Source organism: Impatiens glandulifera, chromosome 7 (genome assembly GCF_907164915.1).
Source record: "Impatiens glandulifera chromosome 7, dImpGla2.1, whole genome shotgun sequence".
In the NCBI taxonomy this organism is placed as follows: Eukaryota; Viridiplantae; Streptophyta; class Magnoliopsida; order Ericales; family Balsaminaceae; genus Impatiens; species Impatiens glandulifera.
In genome coordinates this window covers 46,959,589-46,976,654 of record NC_061868.1, presented here as the reverse complement: position 1 = coordinate 46,976,654, position 17,066 = coordinate 46,959,589, and the positions used below count along the sequence as shown (strand labels likewise).

The window sequence follows — 17,066 nt, the reverse complement described above, 5'->3', positions numbered from 1 at the left end:
AATAAACAAGGGATGGCAATTGCCAATTGAAACATTGACCACTGGAAAATTCAACTTAGCTTGACACCACTTTATTGTTGTTTTATTATTCAAATCCAAATATAGAAGTGCTTCCAAAAGCCCATTTATACAAAGAGTTTTTTTAATACAACAGTTAAACCAGAACAGTTACTTGGCTGAAATTACAGTCTGCGGAGACCATGATGCTAATGTATGAGAATAATTCCTTGTATTAAAATGGGGATGAAGACATTTGACACCTTCGATATACAATTGTGTTTGCATCTCAATCAAGCGAGAGACCTGCATAAACGATAATGCATGAAATCTACTCAAGTTTTTTCTTTGTAGAAAGCCAAGCATCTAGAGAAAACTAAGATAACAATGATATATGAACAACACAGAACTTATAAAAGATTGAAAATAACTAGCTTGAAAAAGTACACGGAGAAAAGAAACTGCTTACAGCTCTACGGAAAGCAAACATCTCTTCTTGACCTGAGAGCATAGAGATAATACCAGCAGGTGCACCACTTGAACTCACGTTACCTACTGCTAAAACATCTCTACGAAGCTTTCCACCTTCTGTCTCGGTCTCAAACTGGAAACTGGTTGAGCAGAAAAAAGAAATCATCAGTTTGATAGAAGCAGCTACTTATGACAATAATAACTACAGATTTTAGGTTTAGTATGTCTGGTTTTATCAACTTTATTTAATTTCAGTCTAGTATTTATTATGTTCAGTGTTTTATAAACTTCCTTATACAATGGATGTGTATAGTTGGAACGAACAATAAGGAGAAAGAATTGCAATTTAAAGTAGAAATGATGGAATTGAAACGTAAGAAATCATATTCATTCAATTCCTTATTTTAAGTCATCAAACAAACAAAGAGGATTTGGAATTGGACCCCAATACAATTCCAATTTTGCCTGAACCAATCATAGCCTAAGAGATTTTATCATATATGCCTCTATCATAACCTATACAAAGGCATGTATTGGTCTATCAGAGTACAAAGTTCGCTACCAATAGAATCACTATTTGTATCGTTCAGTCTTTGTCAATGTTTTTATAAGGCAGTGCATTTTTTCTAAACTACATGCATAAATGGTATAAAAGACTCACACTAGCAACCATTAGGTATGAACCAAAGTCATTAAATGAATAGACCAGATTAAAGTACACACCTTTCCGGATCAAAAAGTGCTCCCTCTTCAGTTCCCTGGAATAGTTCATCAATAGACGCAGCTGCAGAACAGTAAAGGGAACAATGATGATTGTATAGCTCATCAATGAGTGTGATGAATCTTCGTGCCTGTCAAGGAATCACCTTTTTACAATCTTTATACAATAATAATAAAAAGTTCAGAAGGATTTAATTTTTTTCTCTAATTAATTTTTAAATATATTAAAATAAATTAGTTGAAATATTATAAGGATTCTGATTTACCTTAATAGATGAAATTAGAATATATTAGTTGCTATACTTTAAGAATTCTGATTTATCCTAATTAAGGATAATTACTTTCCCACTTGTATAATATATCAAAAACACTTCTTTGCTCTCTCCATTCAAAAAATTCCACACAGATAAACTTGGATTTCCTTTGAGTCTTCAGCAAAATCATGTACTCTCCATTTATTGGTATGAAATGAATAGTGTGATGTTTATCTTCTCTCCTATATCAATATAAGTCTTTCCTATTTCTCTAAAATCTCACCCTCTTCCTCTTATCCTATCCTATACACTCTACAGTGTCCTAAGTCTTCTCAAAATGTTCATTTTTCCATATAAAAGAAATGCATAGTAGAACTAGTTAACATTCTCTAAAACTCTTTGTCAATATTCATGTCATTTAATCACAGATGATAAACAAACAACTTGATCACTTTACCTTTGAGCAGATGAGAGAAGAAAATTAGAACCCGAAGGGAAAGGAAAATAAATAAATTAAAGATAGTTAAAAATAAGAAAAAGAATGGCACCTTATCGCGAATTCGCATGCTCATAATAGGAATGTCGGTGATAAATACTGTGTGGTAATTTTTTGATATGGCAATGTAATCTGCTGCTCCAACCTGAAGGTTCAAGATAGTAAATGACTAGATTCTTAGTATTCTAAACACATTAATTTAACCCGTGTGAGAATTGATTTACAAAATTATTCATCTCGATTTCAACAATCCAAATATTTCACTAGAACTCATTAGCCATGCATACCGGTCTTCCACATAAATACTCGAATGAGAACCTTGCTACTCCATTACAGCTTTGTGGAACTTCCAGAGTTCTGATAGCAAAAATCAGATCTAATTCATAATGGTTACATTCAGTTACAGTTTTACTTTCAGAATAGAAGTACCTGCCAAACATCACCGGAATAGTTTCCCTGGTAATAACTCCTCCAGATTGCATGACAACCTCATTCCAGGCATTCTCAAACTCCTTTACAGCAATGCTATCAAGTGGCCAAAAGTAACGAACCTACAATAATACATAAACTCAAGAACATATATAAGCTACATAGTAGTAATTCTAAGTAACTGGCATCTCAACACACATGGTAACTGGTTGATAATTAAATTACAAATGCAGTCATTAATGAACATTCATTTACTCCATCCTGAAAGGCTGAACCTATTTATCAGACTCTCATATTACTCGTCAAATTCAACTGGTATAAAAGAGATCACCATAAGATATATATATATATATACCAATTTTATTAAGAGAATAGATTTGTTGAAATCAAGTAAGATAGTTCTACAGCATCTTTTTTCAGGACCAATAAGATATATATATACCAATCTTTTAACAGCAATAAAGTTTTGGAAACTACACTTCCGCAGGGCGCAGGCAGAAGCTGGTGCCCAAGAGGTTGCTTAGGCTCGAAACACATTTTCATTGTGACCACAATAACAACCAGTAATCAAGATTATCTTTCTTTAAAGTATTCGCATTTGACAGAATAGATTGTCTTGTGTTTAAACAATAGTATGAGGCCTTGAAAGAATTGTGACACAATGAGGATTTGCCCGTTAAAGGGTAATAACTGTGGTTTCTGAAATTCAATAGGGTCATTAAACCTGTCATCATTGGGTCCTATGATTGTACATTCATTTCTCTAGAAATAGATCTAAGGATAAAACACATAACGTTCATGCAAGAAAATTGTTGAATGAGTGCAATATACAAGGCACTGAATTCAGAAGACATAGTTGTTCAAGTTCTCACTTTTTCACCAGATGTTTTTGCTATATGGCGACGATAATCAATCTCACTTCCTATCAGCACAGTTTCACAATGTTCCTCCAATTTGGAAACAAGCTTGAAAAAGATTTCCCAATGCATACCATCCTGAAAAAAACATGTCATTATAATACTTGCAGGAACTAGATGAATATTTTAGATTGAGTGTCAATTGTCAATCTACTCCATTTCCCCTTCTTTAACTTGGCACCTCAACAAACTAGAAACAATACCAGAAAAAAGATGTACAAAGTTTCATTACAGAAATACCTGATTTAAGTCACTAGGTGCACGATTACTGGTTGCCACAAGAACAGTTCCAGTGCTCAACAATCTGCTTACAATTCCAGACAAGGCCACAATAGCAAACACATCAACTGTCTGTAATACAAACCAAGAATATTTATACTGTTAAACTAATTCAAGAATGAGGAGGTGGTCTTCATAATATCTTATTTATAATACAAGGCATTAATTTTTCAAAAAAAGAAAAAGATGGTCTAGAGCAACTTGTTGAAATATACAAATATTAGGCAAGCATCAACGAATTCAATCTCAAATAAAATAATCAAATCATGTAACTGTGTCAACACCTTATATCCAATGATAAAACAATCTAAAAAGGAACAAATAGAAAACTTTGGAATATCAAGAAGTTTCATTGTGAAACGTCTCAATATGGATTATCATAAACAGCCAGTTCCATGTATGATACATGCATCAAGCATAATGACATGATTTTATGGACAAGCCACTGAACAACTGGAATATAACAGGACATGGATGAACCATCACCCTGTTAATCTTACCTGAATCTCATCGAAACATAAGATGCTGGCACCTCCTTTGTGTACTTGATGATCAATGAGAAATTTATCAGCAACTTCTGGAAGTATATTTTTCATCTGAGTTGCTTCTTTATATTTTTCTTCAGCAACCATCCACTCCTTAACTTTTGCATCAAAGGGAAGATTCATGATCCAACTAGAAATCCCTGATTTCTGAGTCTTCTCCTCCATTTGATTCTCCCATATCTTATGCATATGTTCATGTATTGACAGCATAGCCTGTAACAAAGAAATGTTAAATTTTGTGGCTGCAAAATTATGTTAACACATTAACAAAGGAAAAGAGAGCACATTTGACATAAAACTATTTTGATTGGAGCATAGTTGTTCTTTATCTGTTAAATTTTCCATCCTAAATCCCATTCACATAATGATATGGAGTTATGAACTGAACTCTTTGTCTCTCACCACCCACTTCCAAGTAGAATAAAAAATGTGTAGTCCACAAGAAGATCCTAATTACATATTACATCAGAACTTAGATAGTGAGTTTCTTCAACAATCTATTTTTCCAAATGGCCCAACATCAATTTCTTCAACTAGCTTCAAGTGATATGTACTATTCATGCTATGGGGGTTTCGCCATCATATGTATATTGGTTAAAATCAAACCACTGGAGCGGGCACATTGGAACACTTAGCATCAAGAATCATCATAATTTCTAACATCACTTAAATCATGTTAACAGATTTATCAATGATCTCATTAGGTCTCTATGGCGTTAATAACTGAACAATTGTAATACAAAAGTCTGGTCTGAAATCTGTGCAGATCATACAGGCATCGAGTTCCAAATAACTAATAATGATAATAGGCTATCAGATATTCAGTTAGTCAAATGTTTTTGGATCGTTAGATCATTTTCAAAAGCATATGGCACAGGTTATAAGGTATATGAGGCCCATGCATAAATGTTCTGCCAATAGAATTTCTCTCTATTTTGGTTGCTCCTACATCACCACCAATAAATTATAAGCAAGCTATATAGTCAACAAATGCAGAATCAATACCACTTCTAAATTCGAATTAAGGATGACGTTCATCAAATGCTTGACACAAAAGGTGACAGAGTTTGGATAGGACAAAAAAAATCCATAACTATCAGACAACACAATCCATCTAAGAGAAGACTACATTCAATGAAACACAAATTTCTTGTAATGACGTCACAAGTAGATGCAAGAAAATCTCACCTCATGGAAATGAAACCTTCTTCTATGTTTAATAATTCCTTCGGTGGCACCATAAAACATATCCATAAGCATCGTCTTGCCTATAAAGTAAGAAATGCTGTCAGTTAATGAACAATAACATGACCAAGCAGAGAAGAAAATGCAGAAAAGAATGAGGAACAGCTACAAGGAACACCAAGGGAGAATCTCACAAGAAAACATAACCAAGATAAATCAATCTCATAAACGAAATAATAAGGAATGTATATATCTCTGATCGATTCCTAGTTCCGGAAATAATTTCCATTAATATTTTGCCCTCTCTTAATGGTGAAGAAACTTAAAACAAGAAACCCAGGGAAGTAGAGCCTGACCGTTCTGCAAAAGGAAATGACAACTCATACAAATCACATGTTGAGATATATAGACCCGACCAGGGTGGATTCAAACAGGGATAATTCTTTGAAGCTTTACCCAAGAAAAACTAGTTCAGGAAACATTTTTTTAATTATATCTGGCCATCAAAGGATAGCTAAGTGTCAATGGACCACCATATCCATGTAAAGGTGAATATATTAAAACTTAATTGAAGTTTTAGATTTTCACCAAAGCTTGTAATTTGGTTCTGGACATACCATGTATTCTGTAAGTAAATCAGATAGTCTGAAGCATATACATATATTGCAACATACCACTTCCAACACTTCCATACAGGTAAAGTCCCTTGGGGGCTGGAGGAGCAGTTGGACGCCGGCCTAGTAGTGAATCCAGCTTCTTCTCTCGAATAATATATGATACCCATCTACCTACTCCAGGTTCTATACCGAATGATTTCCCCCTGAGTAGATGTAACTACTATCAATTGCAAATACAAGTGGGTAAAGGTTAAGATAAAGTCCAAATGTCCAAAGGTTTAGAATATCTGATCCCATAATATTTAGCAAAAAACATTATGGAGATTGCAAACATATTTTGCAAACAGTAACAATTGCAAACATATTTTGCAAAAATATGGAGTAATGAAATGGTTCTATCCTATAAAAAACACTATTACAAACATTCAGGACTTATTTGTTTTGAGCCTTCTGTCTTTTTAGTCTGCTTCTTGGAATAATCACTATATTTTTAGATCCATTTTCAGTACCACTTCCATTCATTATGTTGCTAGCAGCTAGTTAAGTCATCATTGATGTTTTTTTAGTTATATTTAATAGCTTTTCATTGCACAAACATTCTTACATAAGCAACTCAAAACAAACAAGGAAATTAAGTTGCATCCTAGCAAGAATTCTCAGAGAAAGTACAATGACAAAAACACATTACCTTGAGACCAATCTATCTATAAGTCTACCCCGATTCTTCTTTATTGATGCCCATATTCCCTCTTGTTGTTTAACTTTAGCCTCCTCCATCAATAGCCTGCGCCTCTCATTCTCCCTTGCCTCCTCCCATTTTTCTAATTTAGCCTGTCATGTTGGACATTTGCAAAATATAATAATAAAATACATATCCAATTAATTTTTTCCCCAAGTAAAATATTTAATTAAGATAAATTCAACCACACATGATACTCTTCCATATCCTTCCCATACTGCTCCAATCTTCCAAGAAGATTTTCCAAATCAATAGCTACGTTTTCCTGATACGGGTCATGCTGTAACTTCCCTTGATCTACAAGTTGCCTGTACTGGATTAAGGGTCCTGAAATGAAAACGAAACCGTTGAACACACTTACCACTACCAACCACAAACAAGTCAAAGCATCATAACTTGCGAATAACATATATATCCATCAGAGTCAAGCTGCCTTTACAAATACATTGCTATTTAACAGTATTACATGCTAATTGTTGAGTATTTTTATTTTATGATACTTAAGTTGTTCAGATCAACCTCTTTAAGAGAGATATTATCACATTTGAAAGCTCTTTATTGAGAAAATAGATATATGTTCATAATTTTTCTGATCATTTTGATATGTCCCTAATGTTGACCCATTATGGTATATATCTTTCAACTTGTATATCAACCAAATGGCCGCTATTTTGATGACAACTCAACCAAAGCAACCAAGCTGAAAACTTCTTCACATTGACAATGCTCATTAACTAAATGTGTCTAACAGCCTGCTAAACTACAGGAAAAGCTTGTGAAACCTTAAAGCAACTAAATTATGTTTGAGACATGAAGATATCGTCAAACAGTAGTCATATCAAGAGAAATGGAAATAACCTGGGCGTCTAGGAGAAGTTGAATGGGACTGATCACAGAATGAACGACAGACATTGTTCTGCAACGTAGTAGCTCGGCGAGCGAACCCTAGTGAAAGAAGAGACGTGATCTTATGGATTTTTCGCATAATCCTGGTTGTTAGCGAGATCTCCTGTCTTCAATTTACAGCAAGAAGCTTCTACAGAGATGATCTCTATTGAACCGGCAATGAAAACCAGAAAAGGGACCGGAAAGTGCATAAAGTGGAAATGTGAGGGACTGACATAACCACGTCGATGAACGGACAGGAGCCGTAAGACATGACGTGGCAACTCTCCGACCATCCATTTAGGACTCACTTTTTTCAAATTTAGCCCCCAATTTTATTCCAGTCTAGTGATTTTTATCCTTTAAAGTTCAAACTATTGTTTTTCTTAATTATTACCATCCGTTTATATTTATTTCAATTATTGTTTTATCTATATGTTTTTACTATTTGTTTGAATTTTTAGTAAATTAATTGTTTTAACTTAAAATATTTTAAAATAGTCCGTAACATAACGACAAGTTAAAAAAAATAATAAAAAAAAATTATATAACTGTTTTACAAAAAAAATCAATCAAATTTTACTGAAATTTGAGTAAAATATCTCTATTACTAACACAATTGTAAATATTGTAATAAGTTCAAGCACAATAGAGCAAATTCAAAGATTATGACAAAACTTAAAAAATGACCAAAAAGCATTAAAAATGATAAAAATAGTCAATGTTGAGCATCAATATACAGAGTTCAAAAACACATATGAATCAGTTCAAAGATTTATTTGCATATTTATAAATGAGATGAGATGGGAGATCAAATGGATAATTGTTTCAGAAAAGAAAAAAAAAAGGAAAGAAGAACTCTAATGGGAAGGTGCAGAACTATCCTCCAATGGGTATTTTAGGTCGTCCAAACCTAAACAAAGACCATGATCATAGGCCACGGTTAAGGGTGATGGGCTTACTTCATCAAAACCCCTCCAATCACCCAAATCGGCTAGCCCGGAAAAGATGTCATTGCCATCTTCAAGAACAGGTCCCTCCAGAACTACGCCACCACTAGTTTCATTACCTCCAGGCATCTATCAAGAAACAAATCCCAAATAGAAGAAAAAATGGTTAAAGCTTTCACAACAAATAAAATCATGATTTGTGAATCAAAACTATATATATTTCATTGTACCTCAGCAGTAAAATTTCCCATCATGACAGTAAGACTGTCATCCTCAACAAAGGTTTGAACAGCAGGTTCAGGTAAAGGAACCTCAGTTGTAGCATAACCACTGCATTCTCCCCGTTGAACTTCAGGAAGAACTTTTTCTGAAATTTTGTAATATGCCAAAAGGGGATCATCTCCTTCATCATCGCTGTCCCATTCTTCCTCTTTGAATGGTGCTCCATGTTGTTCACCATTTTTGGGGCCAGACCCACTTTTCTGAAACAATTTGCATAAAACATATGCATCCTGCATTCAAGGAAAACCATAATCAAACAAGGAAACATCATAATATACAAATGTTTAGTTTCAAACAGTACCTGGATAAACCCAGCTTCAGCCAATAATGGGTCTACAATCCTATATTCGTGGATGACCCAGTTAGTTCTATCACCTTTTGGGGCTTGTCCTATATGAAAAACCAGAGTCTTTATCATCCCCACAGCGGCTTCATCTTGCCTAACAGGCCTATCCCTTCCAGTGGATTTCCAGTATCCACCTTCTACAGCACGATTAAACCTAATTCCAGTACCATATTTCATCTCTTTAGGGCAGAAGAAAAGCCATTCAAGATCCCCAGTTTTTAAAAGAGCTTTATCTAAAGACACAAGAGATATAATATAGTAAGCAATTGAGAAAGCTAAAGTTCAGTATCAGACAATTCAAATGATAAACAGATATATATACCTGGAAGATCCCATGGAGAAAACTTGTAAATATTAACTTCAGCTATAACTTCAGGAAGGCGTTTCCCCATAATCTTTCTTTTCAGATAGAACTTAATAAGTTCAACATCAGTGGGATAGAATCTCATTCCAGGAAAACGGGACGTCTTCTTCACCATTGGTACAGTCGAATCAGAACGTCCCACACCCCGGGAAGATCCTTTACAGTCAACAAGTAAAATTGAGTGCGATAGAGACAAAATTGAAGAATATTCTAAAAGAAAGATAAAGATAAAGAGGGGGAAAAGGAAATCAAATGGGTATTTGACTTGAACAAAGAAAACCCTTTGATCAAGTCCAGTGACGAAACAAATTCTTCCGTGAACAACAAAAACGACCGCGATTCATGAAACAAAAGGCGAAGTGACGTAACCAATGATGCCTTTCACCGAGATCAAAAGACATCTGATGGGGAAGAAGGCGGAGGAGAGTGGCGGCGACCGGAAAATGAAAGAGAAAGAGTAAACTGGGCTGAAGAAGGCGTAGTCACTACGCTTTGTTTCCCCCCCTTGTTATCTTATATATGTTTGTAAGAAAGATAGGTTTTTTTTTTTTTTTTTTTGAGTCAAAGCCGAATATATATAGGTTTGGAGTCCGATATTTTTTTTTGGAAAAAAAAAATGTCGGAAAGCTCTTGCCGGCTGGACTCTGGTTGTTAATTCTGGGAAAATTTTGATTTTCAATTTTTTTTTAAAAAATAATGATAAAAAATATTTATTTATTTTCACCAGACATATTAGCCTCCAAGGAAAATGAGAAAAAAAAATTAAGTTTTGATATGATTTGAAAAAAAAAAAAGATTTGGAAGTATGTATTACTTAAATATTTTTATTTTATTTAATAATAAAATTATGCAAATATTTAAATAATGAGTAATTTAATATTTTGATTAATAAATATAATGATTTGATCTATTAAAATTAATGTGATATTTGAGTTTTTGGGTAAAACATTTCAAATAAATGACATTTTTTTGCTTTCTTGCGTATTTTATTTCAAAATTGTCATCATTTCAACAATCTAATCATTCATTTATATAAAATAAAAAAATACTCTTAATTTAATCATATAAAATTAATTATTTTTTTTTAAAATAATATTTTTGACTTTTAACCCTAAAAACTAATTTATTTTTTTTAAAAAATAATATTTTTAACATTTAATCGTAAAAAACTAGTTAAAAAAATGAATCAAACATGTCAAGAAAAATTTCAATAACCACCTCCTCAAACCAAACGAGGAGATGTATACAAATATAATTTCAAAGTTATTTGAAACATACTAAATTTTAGATTTTTTTTTAAAAGTAAATATTTTATGAAATTTTGAATATATAATAAAACTCTTCTATCTAAGGTCACCCCTTTTGGAGGACCTATAAAAAGACAGATAGAAATAAATATTTATATAATTTGAAGCTAAGATCCAAAACTTTGGAATAAATTAGTGAAACCACCTGAAATTTATTTATGTCTATAAAAATGTTATAATATTATATATTTTAAATTGTTTTTAAAAAATATATTAAAATGAACTAAAAAATTTGTTAAATGTAACACATTTTTCAGACGGTTACCTTCTAAATGTATAGAATTCGAATGCATTATTGATCAAATACATAATATTGAAATTGAAAAGTGTATAAACATACCTATGGAAGTTAAGGTTGGAGATATTGGCATCCTTCTAGAAGAGGGGAGACCTAAAAATAAATGAAAATAAGTTAATTAGTTTAGAAGATGAAATGGTGTAATCAAAGTTAATATCCCAAGCAGGAAAAAAAGTTAATAAAAATGTTTTGCAATGACTATTTAATTGATAAATGTGATAAAATTTGCTGAAATAATTATAATAAAATTCATAGCATTACTAAATCAGAATGAACAGGGTAATGGTAGGCCTGAAAATTATATAAGAAACAAAAATCATACGAAGGGGAAATGAATAATGTTGTAGGTACAAAACTATGTAGTTAAAATAAATATGTTAACAAATTATGTATAGAAAACTTTGTTTTGTTTGGTACATGGTAGAAAGTTAACATGTACTGTCCTAATTTTCATTCCATTTAAGATTGTCATGTTTGATCTTTTTAAAAAAAATTATGTCACTTAAACTATTCTAATGAGTTTCAATATATAAAAAATTATTAAAAATTCATAACTTAATTATGTTGACAAAGACATAAAAAATCTGACATGACATTTAAAATGCAATGAACAGATAAGTTATCTTCAAACAAATATGTATAGTCACACAATAATCAACCATGGATAAACAAACTATAAAACAACAAATATCAATAACCAAGATACAATTAACCTTTTAGTACATAACATAGTGGGAAAATAGATGAAATCAATAAGAATACATAATGTACCTACCCAAGTGATTGTAAATTAAGAAGAAGTGTTTTTAACCAAATCAAAATAGAAATATAATTACATGGTTATACCAAAACTATATATGAAATTGATGTTGCTATATATTAGTATTTGACAAGGACGGTTATGACTCGGTTGTTGATTTGCATTTTAATAGACAACAAGGTAACTAATCGAAGCCTTAACAAATAAAGAAATTTAGCAATTCACAGAGTAGTTAACAAATACGAGAACAATGAAATTGGACAAAATTTTGGAACAATGTCTACTCAATGATACGACGATGAATAATTGCGTACCTTGAATGAGCAATGAAACGATCAACCACCTAAATAAACGAGAAAAAAATACGAAATAATCAAATCATAGTTAACCTTAATAGATACAAATCACGATAAAGATCTGATCATCGAATCAAATATAGAATCGAGAAAAAAAGTAAAATTGATTCAACTACATACATGAAGGAGAATGTATAAGATATAATCAAACTCAAAGAAACTCGAATAGAGTAATCTTACCAAAAAACTAACAACAAGTGCCGAGAATCTCACGATTATATGAATATGAAAGGGGAAGCGAAAGATCGTAGGGAAGAAGATAAGCAAAATCGATCGCCGATACACAATGGAGATTGCTTAGGTTTCAGTTGATTTAAAATGAAAATAGATTAAACCTTGTGAAATCTAGTGCAAGATTACAAAGTTCATACTTTTCCTTGAAAAAATAGGTTGTAAAGGCTTGTTTGAAATGATATATATGTTTTTTTACAAGTAGAACTATTGTTTTTTATAATTAAAATTGACATTTTTAAACAGGTGTCTAGGACTATAACTACGACTTTGACCATGATTATGACGACTGCGACGACGGTTAAAGTGTTTATTTCTAAATAAATATCAAATATAAACAATTTACATTGACACTTTCCACCCTTTTAAAAAAATGACATTTTAGAAAGAAAAATAAAATGTAATATAACTTATGATTGTGCTAATGATAATCATAGTTCTTTAGTTAAGCAGTGAAATTTGAATATATGGATAAAAATCTTTAATCTTGTAAGGATACTACAAATAAAAGCTCACTATTTAAGCAATGACAATAACAAAATTTCATTTTCTAATAAACAAAGTTCTAAAAGGATATTTCTCTTTTTAGATTTTTTTTTTTATTAAAAAATGAAAATATTAATTTTAAAATAATATATTTGATACTTTTTATATTTATGTATTCACTAAAATGCATATTGGGAAATAGAGATTAGGATTTAAAAGATGGTGCCTCACAGTTGTTCTTGGTGACAAATTAGACGTTCTAAACCCAAAACCTATATCAATTAATTAGGAGATTAAAAAACATTTTTTTTTAAGTGGTTTAAATTCATTTTAGCCAAAGAACACTACAACAACATTATTTCCTAGAATGTCTTACAAAAAGCATGAACCTTAGAGGGATAAATATTTTGGAGATTTTCGGCAAAAATTTTCTAACAATGGAATCTTAAATTTTCTCCCCTAAAAAACGTGTACATTCTTATATTCCACAAGAATTGCGTCGGAATCAATATTATCGGCACGTCTAACACATTCGACACAATTAGCACGATCGACACGTTCGACACAGTTAGCACGATCACACGATTCAGTTGATTTGGTGGTCGATTACGGGAAACGTGGTTGGAGTAAAGATCAACACGTATGGCACGTTCGACACATCGGAGAAAAATCTTATAGGGTTATAAGTTGCGAAATCAATAAACATTGATTATGATTTGAACAAGTTCGTTGTTTAAGATTGTTGCCTTGACTTTAAACCCTTGTTCTGAAGTCTTATTGGAATATGGGTAAAAAAAAAAATAACAAGGCGAAAGAAGTGCAACAACAAGGCGAAAGAAGTGCAAGACTTTGTTATTAAAGAATCAAAGAAACTGCAGAGAAGAAAATTAACAGAATAGCTAAAAAAATAATTAATGAAAAAGTGCAAGAAAGCAACAAAGACTCAATTGCTGCTAAAAAAGTTTTTGGAAAATAATGTAGAGATCAAGGATAAGAAGGAATGAGTTTGGATGATAGAGTATAATAAAAGAGTCAATTTATTTGGACTTAAAAATCAAATCACTAAACTCCTGATGCATTCTAAAAAGGAGAGACGGTACTTAACAAGGAGAAAAAAATGAAAAACACAACATTCTAGCTTAACATTCGCTATCTCCAAAACTGAAAATTACTCAAGAATGATGAATATGAAGTGATAGTGAAATGGTTTGTTGCAACAATGAGGAAATTAATGAAGGCTCCTAAATCGAAGACATACACTATCATAAGTAATTATACATGGAAAATCAATGAGGTGTGAAAGAACAACATTTGGAAAAAGGCTAAAGATCATGCATAAAAAGAAATTTTTTACTTGGGCAATGTACAAACAAAAATGGAGATACTGAATTCTTCTTTTGAATTTAAATTGCCTGTTGTAATAGAAGAAAATTATGTTAAAGAATGAGAAAATGTAGTGGTGGGGAACTACAAGGAAATAATAGAGTCTCCTTCCTAGTCACTAAAGAGACACTTATGAAGCAATAGGAGAGAAAGAAACTGAAATTTTTTTGAACAAATGTATATGATCTCTACTTTCTGAAATTCAAGAATGATCAAATCTAGAGAAATTCTGAAAAAATAGACATATATATATATATATTGAATCCAACTACATGAAGTTGGAAAGATGGACTAAAGATTTGAACATATTAAGCAAACCTAAGAAAACAACATAGATATGGTTCAAACTTTGGAATATTCTTGCACACATGTATAATGTAGAAGCTCTAAAATATTTTGTAAGTTTATTGGGTAGACCATTATATATGGACCAAATTATTGAAGGAAACGAGTATTTTTTTTAGAATTAGCATGGAGGTGCATCATCGAAGCACATTTCTAGATAAAATGACAGTGATTGACAAGAAAGAAAAATATACTGTCATGGAAATCACTTATGAGCGGAGGTCACACATGTGTTCATTTTGCAATAGTTTCCAATATGCCAACATGAAATGTGTTCAGGCTAAGGAAGAAGAGCAGAGAATACTGAAAAGACATGCAGGAAAAAAAAAGTAGGAAAATAAAACAAAAGAGTCTAACACCAAAGAGTAAAATGTGGAGAAAAAACAGTAAGTTGAAGTCAATAAGGACTCTGAAAAGAAAGAAAGCAATGTGATTGAAGTAAAAAAAGGTAAAGGAGACTCTAATTAAGAAGATGATAAATATTTTAATGAAACAAAGGTTGAGAAAAAAGAAATGAAGTTGATTATCAAACAAGTCAAACTGTAGTAAAAGAAATCAGAGAGAAAGATACTTAAACTAATCAAGTTGAAGTAGATGATACCAATGCTGATGCAAAGGATACCAAAACTGATGCTGAAAGAAACAAAGGCAAGAATTCTAAAATTTAAGTAGAGGACAACAGAGATAAGAACCTTGAAATCTTGGAAAAAAAATCATTTCTATCAGATTAGCACGGGGTTCGTACAAAGAAAGATTACACAATGTGAATAAGCAAGGCTCATCATCTTCTTGAATTTAATCTGCTTACATCGCAAGAGAAAGGGGGAAGGGGAAGAAAGTCTTATGATACAACTGGTTTATATAAAAATAAAGACCATGATTGAGGTAATTATGATATATTTTTAATTGTATTCTTTTCGTTTGTAATCTTTGTTGTTTGTTTTTAAGAATACTATTTATATGTTTCTTTAGAGTTTTTTTGATTGCCATATTTTAACCTGACTAGGATTTGTCTAGATTTGATTCTTGACCTTCTCACTTTTGAAATTTTTAATAAAATAGTATTAACCGTTTTAAAAATAAAAACATTATTTCCTAGCTAAACAAATATCATTTTTTGACAATTTAAATTCATTTTAGCAAAGACCATTTCATTATCATTATTTCCTATCAAAACAAATATAATTATTTACAAAATATGAAAAATTACCTAATATTTATATTCAATTTAACTCTCAATTAAAAAGGAAAAGAAGACATATAGTATGAACTATGAAGTACCATTATATTATACTGTAAATATTGTGGAGGCCTAAATTTGATTAATGAACAAAAATAAATAAATATTTACAGTCAATTGGACTTATAGTTATTTTGTTTGTTTGGGCCGGTCCAATTTCAAAATGTATGCTGAAGGCCTATCACATTTTATTATAATAACGGTGTTAAATTAAAAAATTATAAATTAAGTAAAATTTGGAAAGTTTATTTGAAAATAAGTTTTAGTTATATATTATATATTATTATTTTTATATATAATTAAATATAAAATTAATCTAAAAAATAATAATAAATAAATAACAAGAATTATCTATTTAAAAAATTAATATTTAAAAATAAATATAATTTAGTTAATTTTATAAAACTGTATAAAATTTTAAAATTAAAATAATTTATAAACTTATAAAATGATAAATTTAAAATTATGTAAATAAAAACTTATTAGTAAAAATCATATAATAATTTTATTTATTTATTTTTAATATAGAACTTTTTTAAAAAATACTTATGAAAATTATCTAACTTATTTTTTTTTTCCTTTTTTTAAATAATAAAATATAGATTAGAAGAGTTATTAATCTCTACTTTTGTACACATTTTTTTCCTTCGTTTTGTTTAACCTAAAATAATTACATGGTCTTTAAGGGTGGTATGTGCGATCCAAAAATTATTGATCCAATGTCTTACCTTTCTCAAGTGCTCCCGCGGTAGGAGACAAAAGATTTTTATATTACGTTCGACTCGTGCACTGTTTTTTATGAGAAAACAATTTTCGTGTGTTAAGGCAAGCTGTGTTAGAGAACCATTGACTTACATTACTATATATCTCGTAAAAAAATGGAAAGAGGTGAGGAACCAAAAATAGAGTTCTCTAAAATAGGATTTTTGAATTAACCCGTACATGTTTCAAATCGATTCACTAGCGGATGTATCGATTTAATTGACTTTAGAGTCGCAACTTTAATTTTCTTCTGAAATAAACTAAAGAAAAGAAAACCAGAGGTTCGTTTTAAGAGTCCGGTGTTTGTTTACGTATTAGGAAAGAGCCAATGACGTTATGTCCCATACTCATGTCTTCATAGACAAACTCTAACCCTAAGTAATTGACCAGTTGATATTTGAAGAATTGTTACGTTTTTGTTT

The 17,066-nt window shown here is 31.1% G+C and overlaps 2 protein-coding genes across 2 annotated transcripts; both read right to left on the bottom strand.

Annotated features, from left to right (window-relative positions):
• Positions 1-16: 16 nt before the first annotated feature.
• LOC124945823 (AFG1-like ATPase) lies at positions 17-7,725 on the bottom strand. Its single transcript, XM_047486325.1, has 14 exons — positions 7,508-7,725; positions 6,840-6,976; positions 6,599-6,741; positions 5,968-6,113; positions 5,297-5,376; positions 4,064-4,321; positions 3,525-3,635; positions 3,240-3,362; positions 2,368-2,489; positions 2,226-2,295; positions 1,991-2,083; positions 1,192-1,319; positions 467-608; positions 17-303 (listed from the first exon to the last, which is right to left on the bottom strand). The coding sequence occupies exons 1-14, from the start codon at positions 7,632-7,634 to the stop codon at positions 169-171; spliced, it is 1,815 nt and encodes a 604-aa protein (XP_047342281.1). The 5' UTR covers positions 7,635-7,725; the 3' UTR covers positions 17-168.
• Positions 7,726-8,249: 524 nt separating this feature from the next.
• LOC124945890 (NAC domain-containing protein 82-like) lies at positions 8,250-10,008 on the bottom strand. Its single transcript, XM_047486411.1, has 4 exons — positions 9,435-10,008; positions 9,068-9,345; positions 8,715-8,996; positions 8,250-8,613 (listed from the first exon to the last, which is right to left on the bottom strand). The coding sequence occupies exons 1-4, from the start codon at positions 9,589-9,591 to the stop codon at positions 8,395-8,397; spliced, it is 936 nt and encodes a 311-aa protein (XP_047342367.1). The 5' UTR covers positions 9,592-10,008; the 3' UTR covers positions 8,250-8,394.
• Between the last annotated feature and the right edge of the window lie 7,058 nt (positions 10,009-17,066).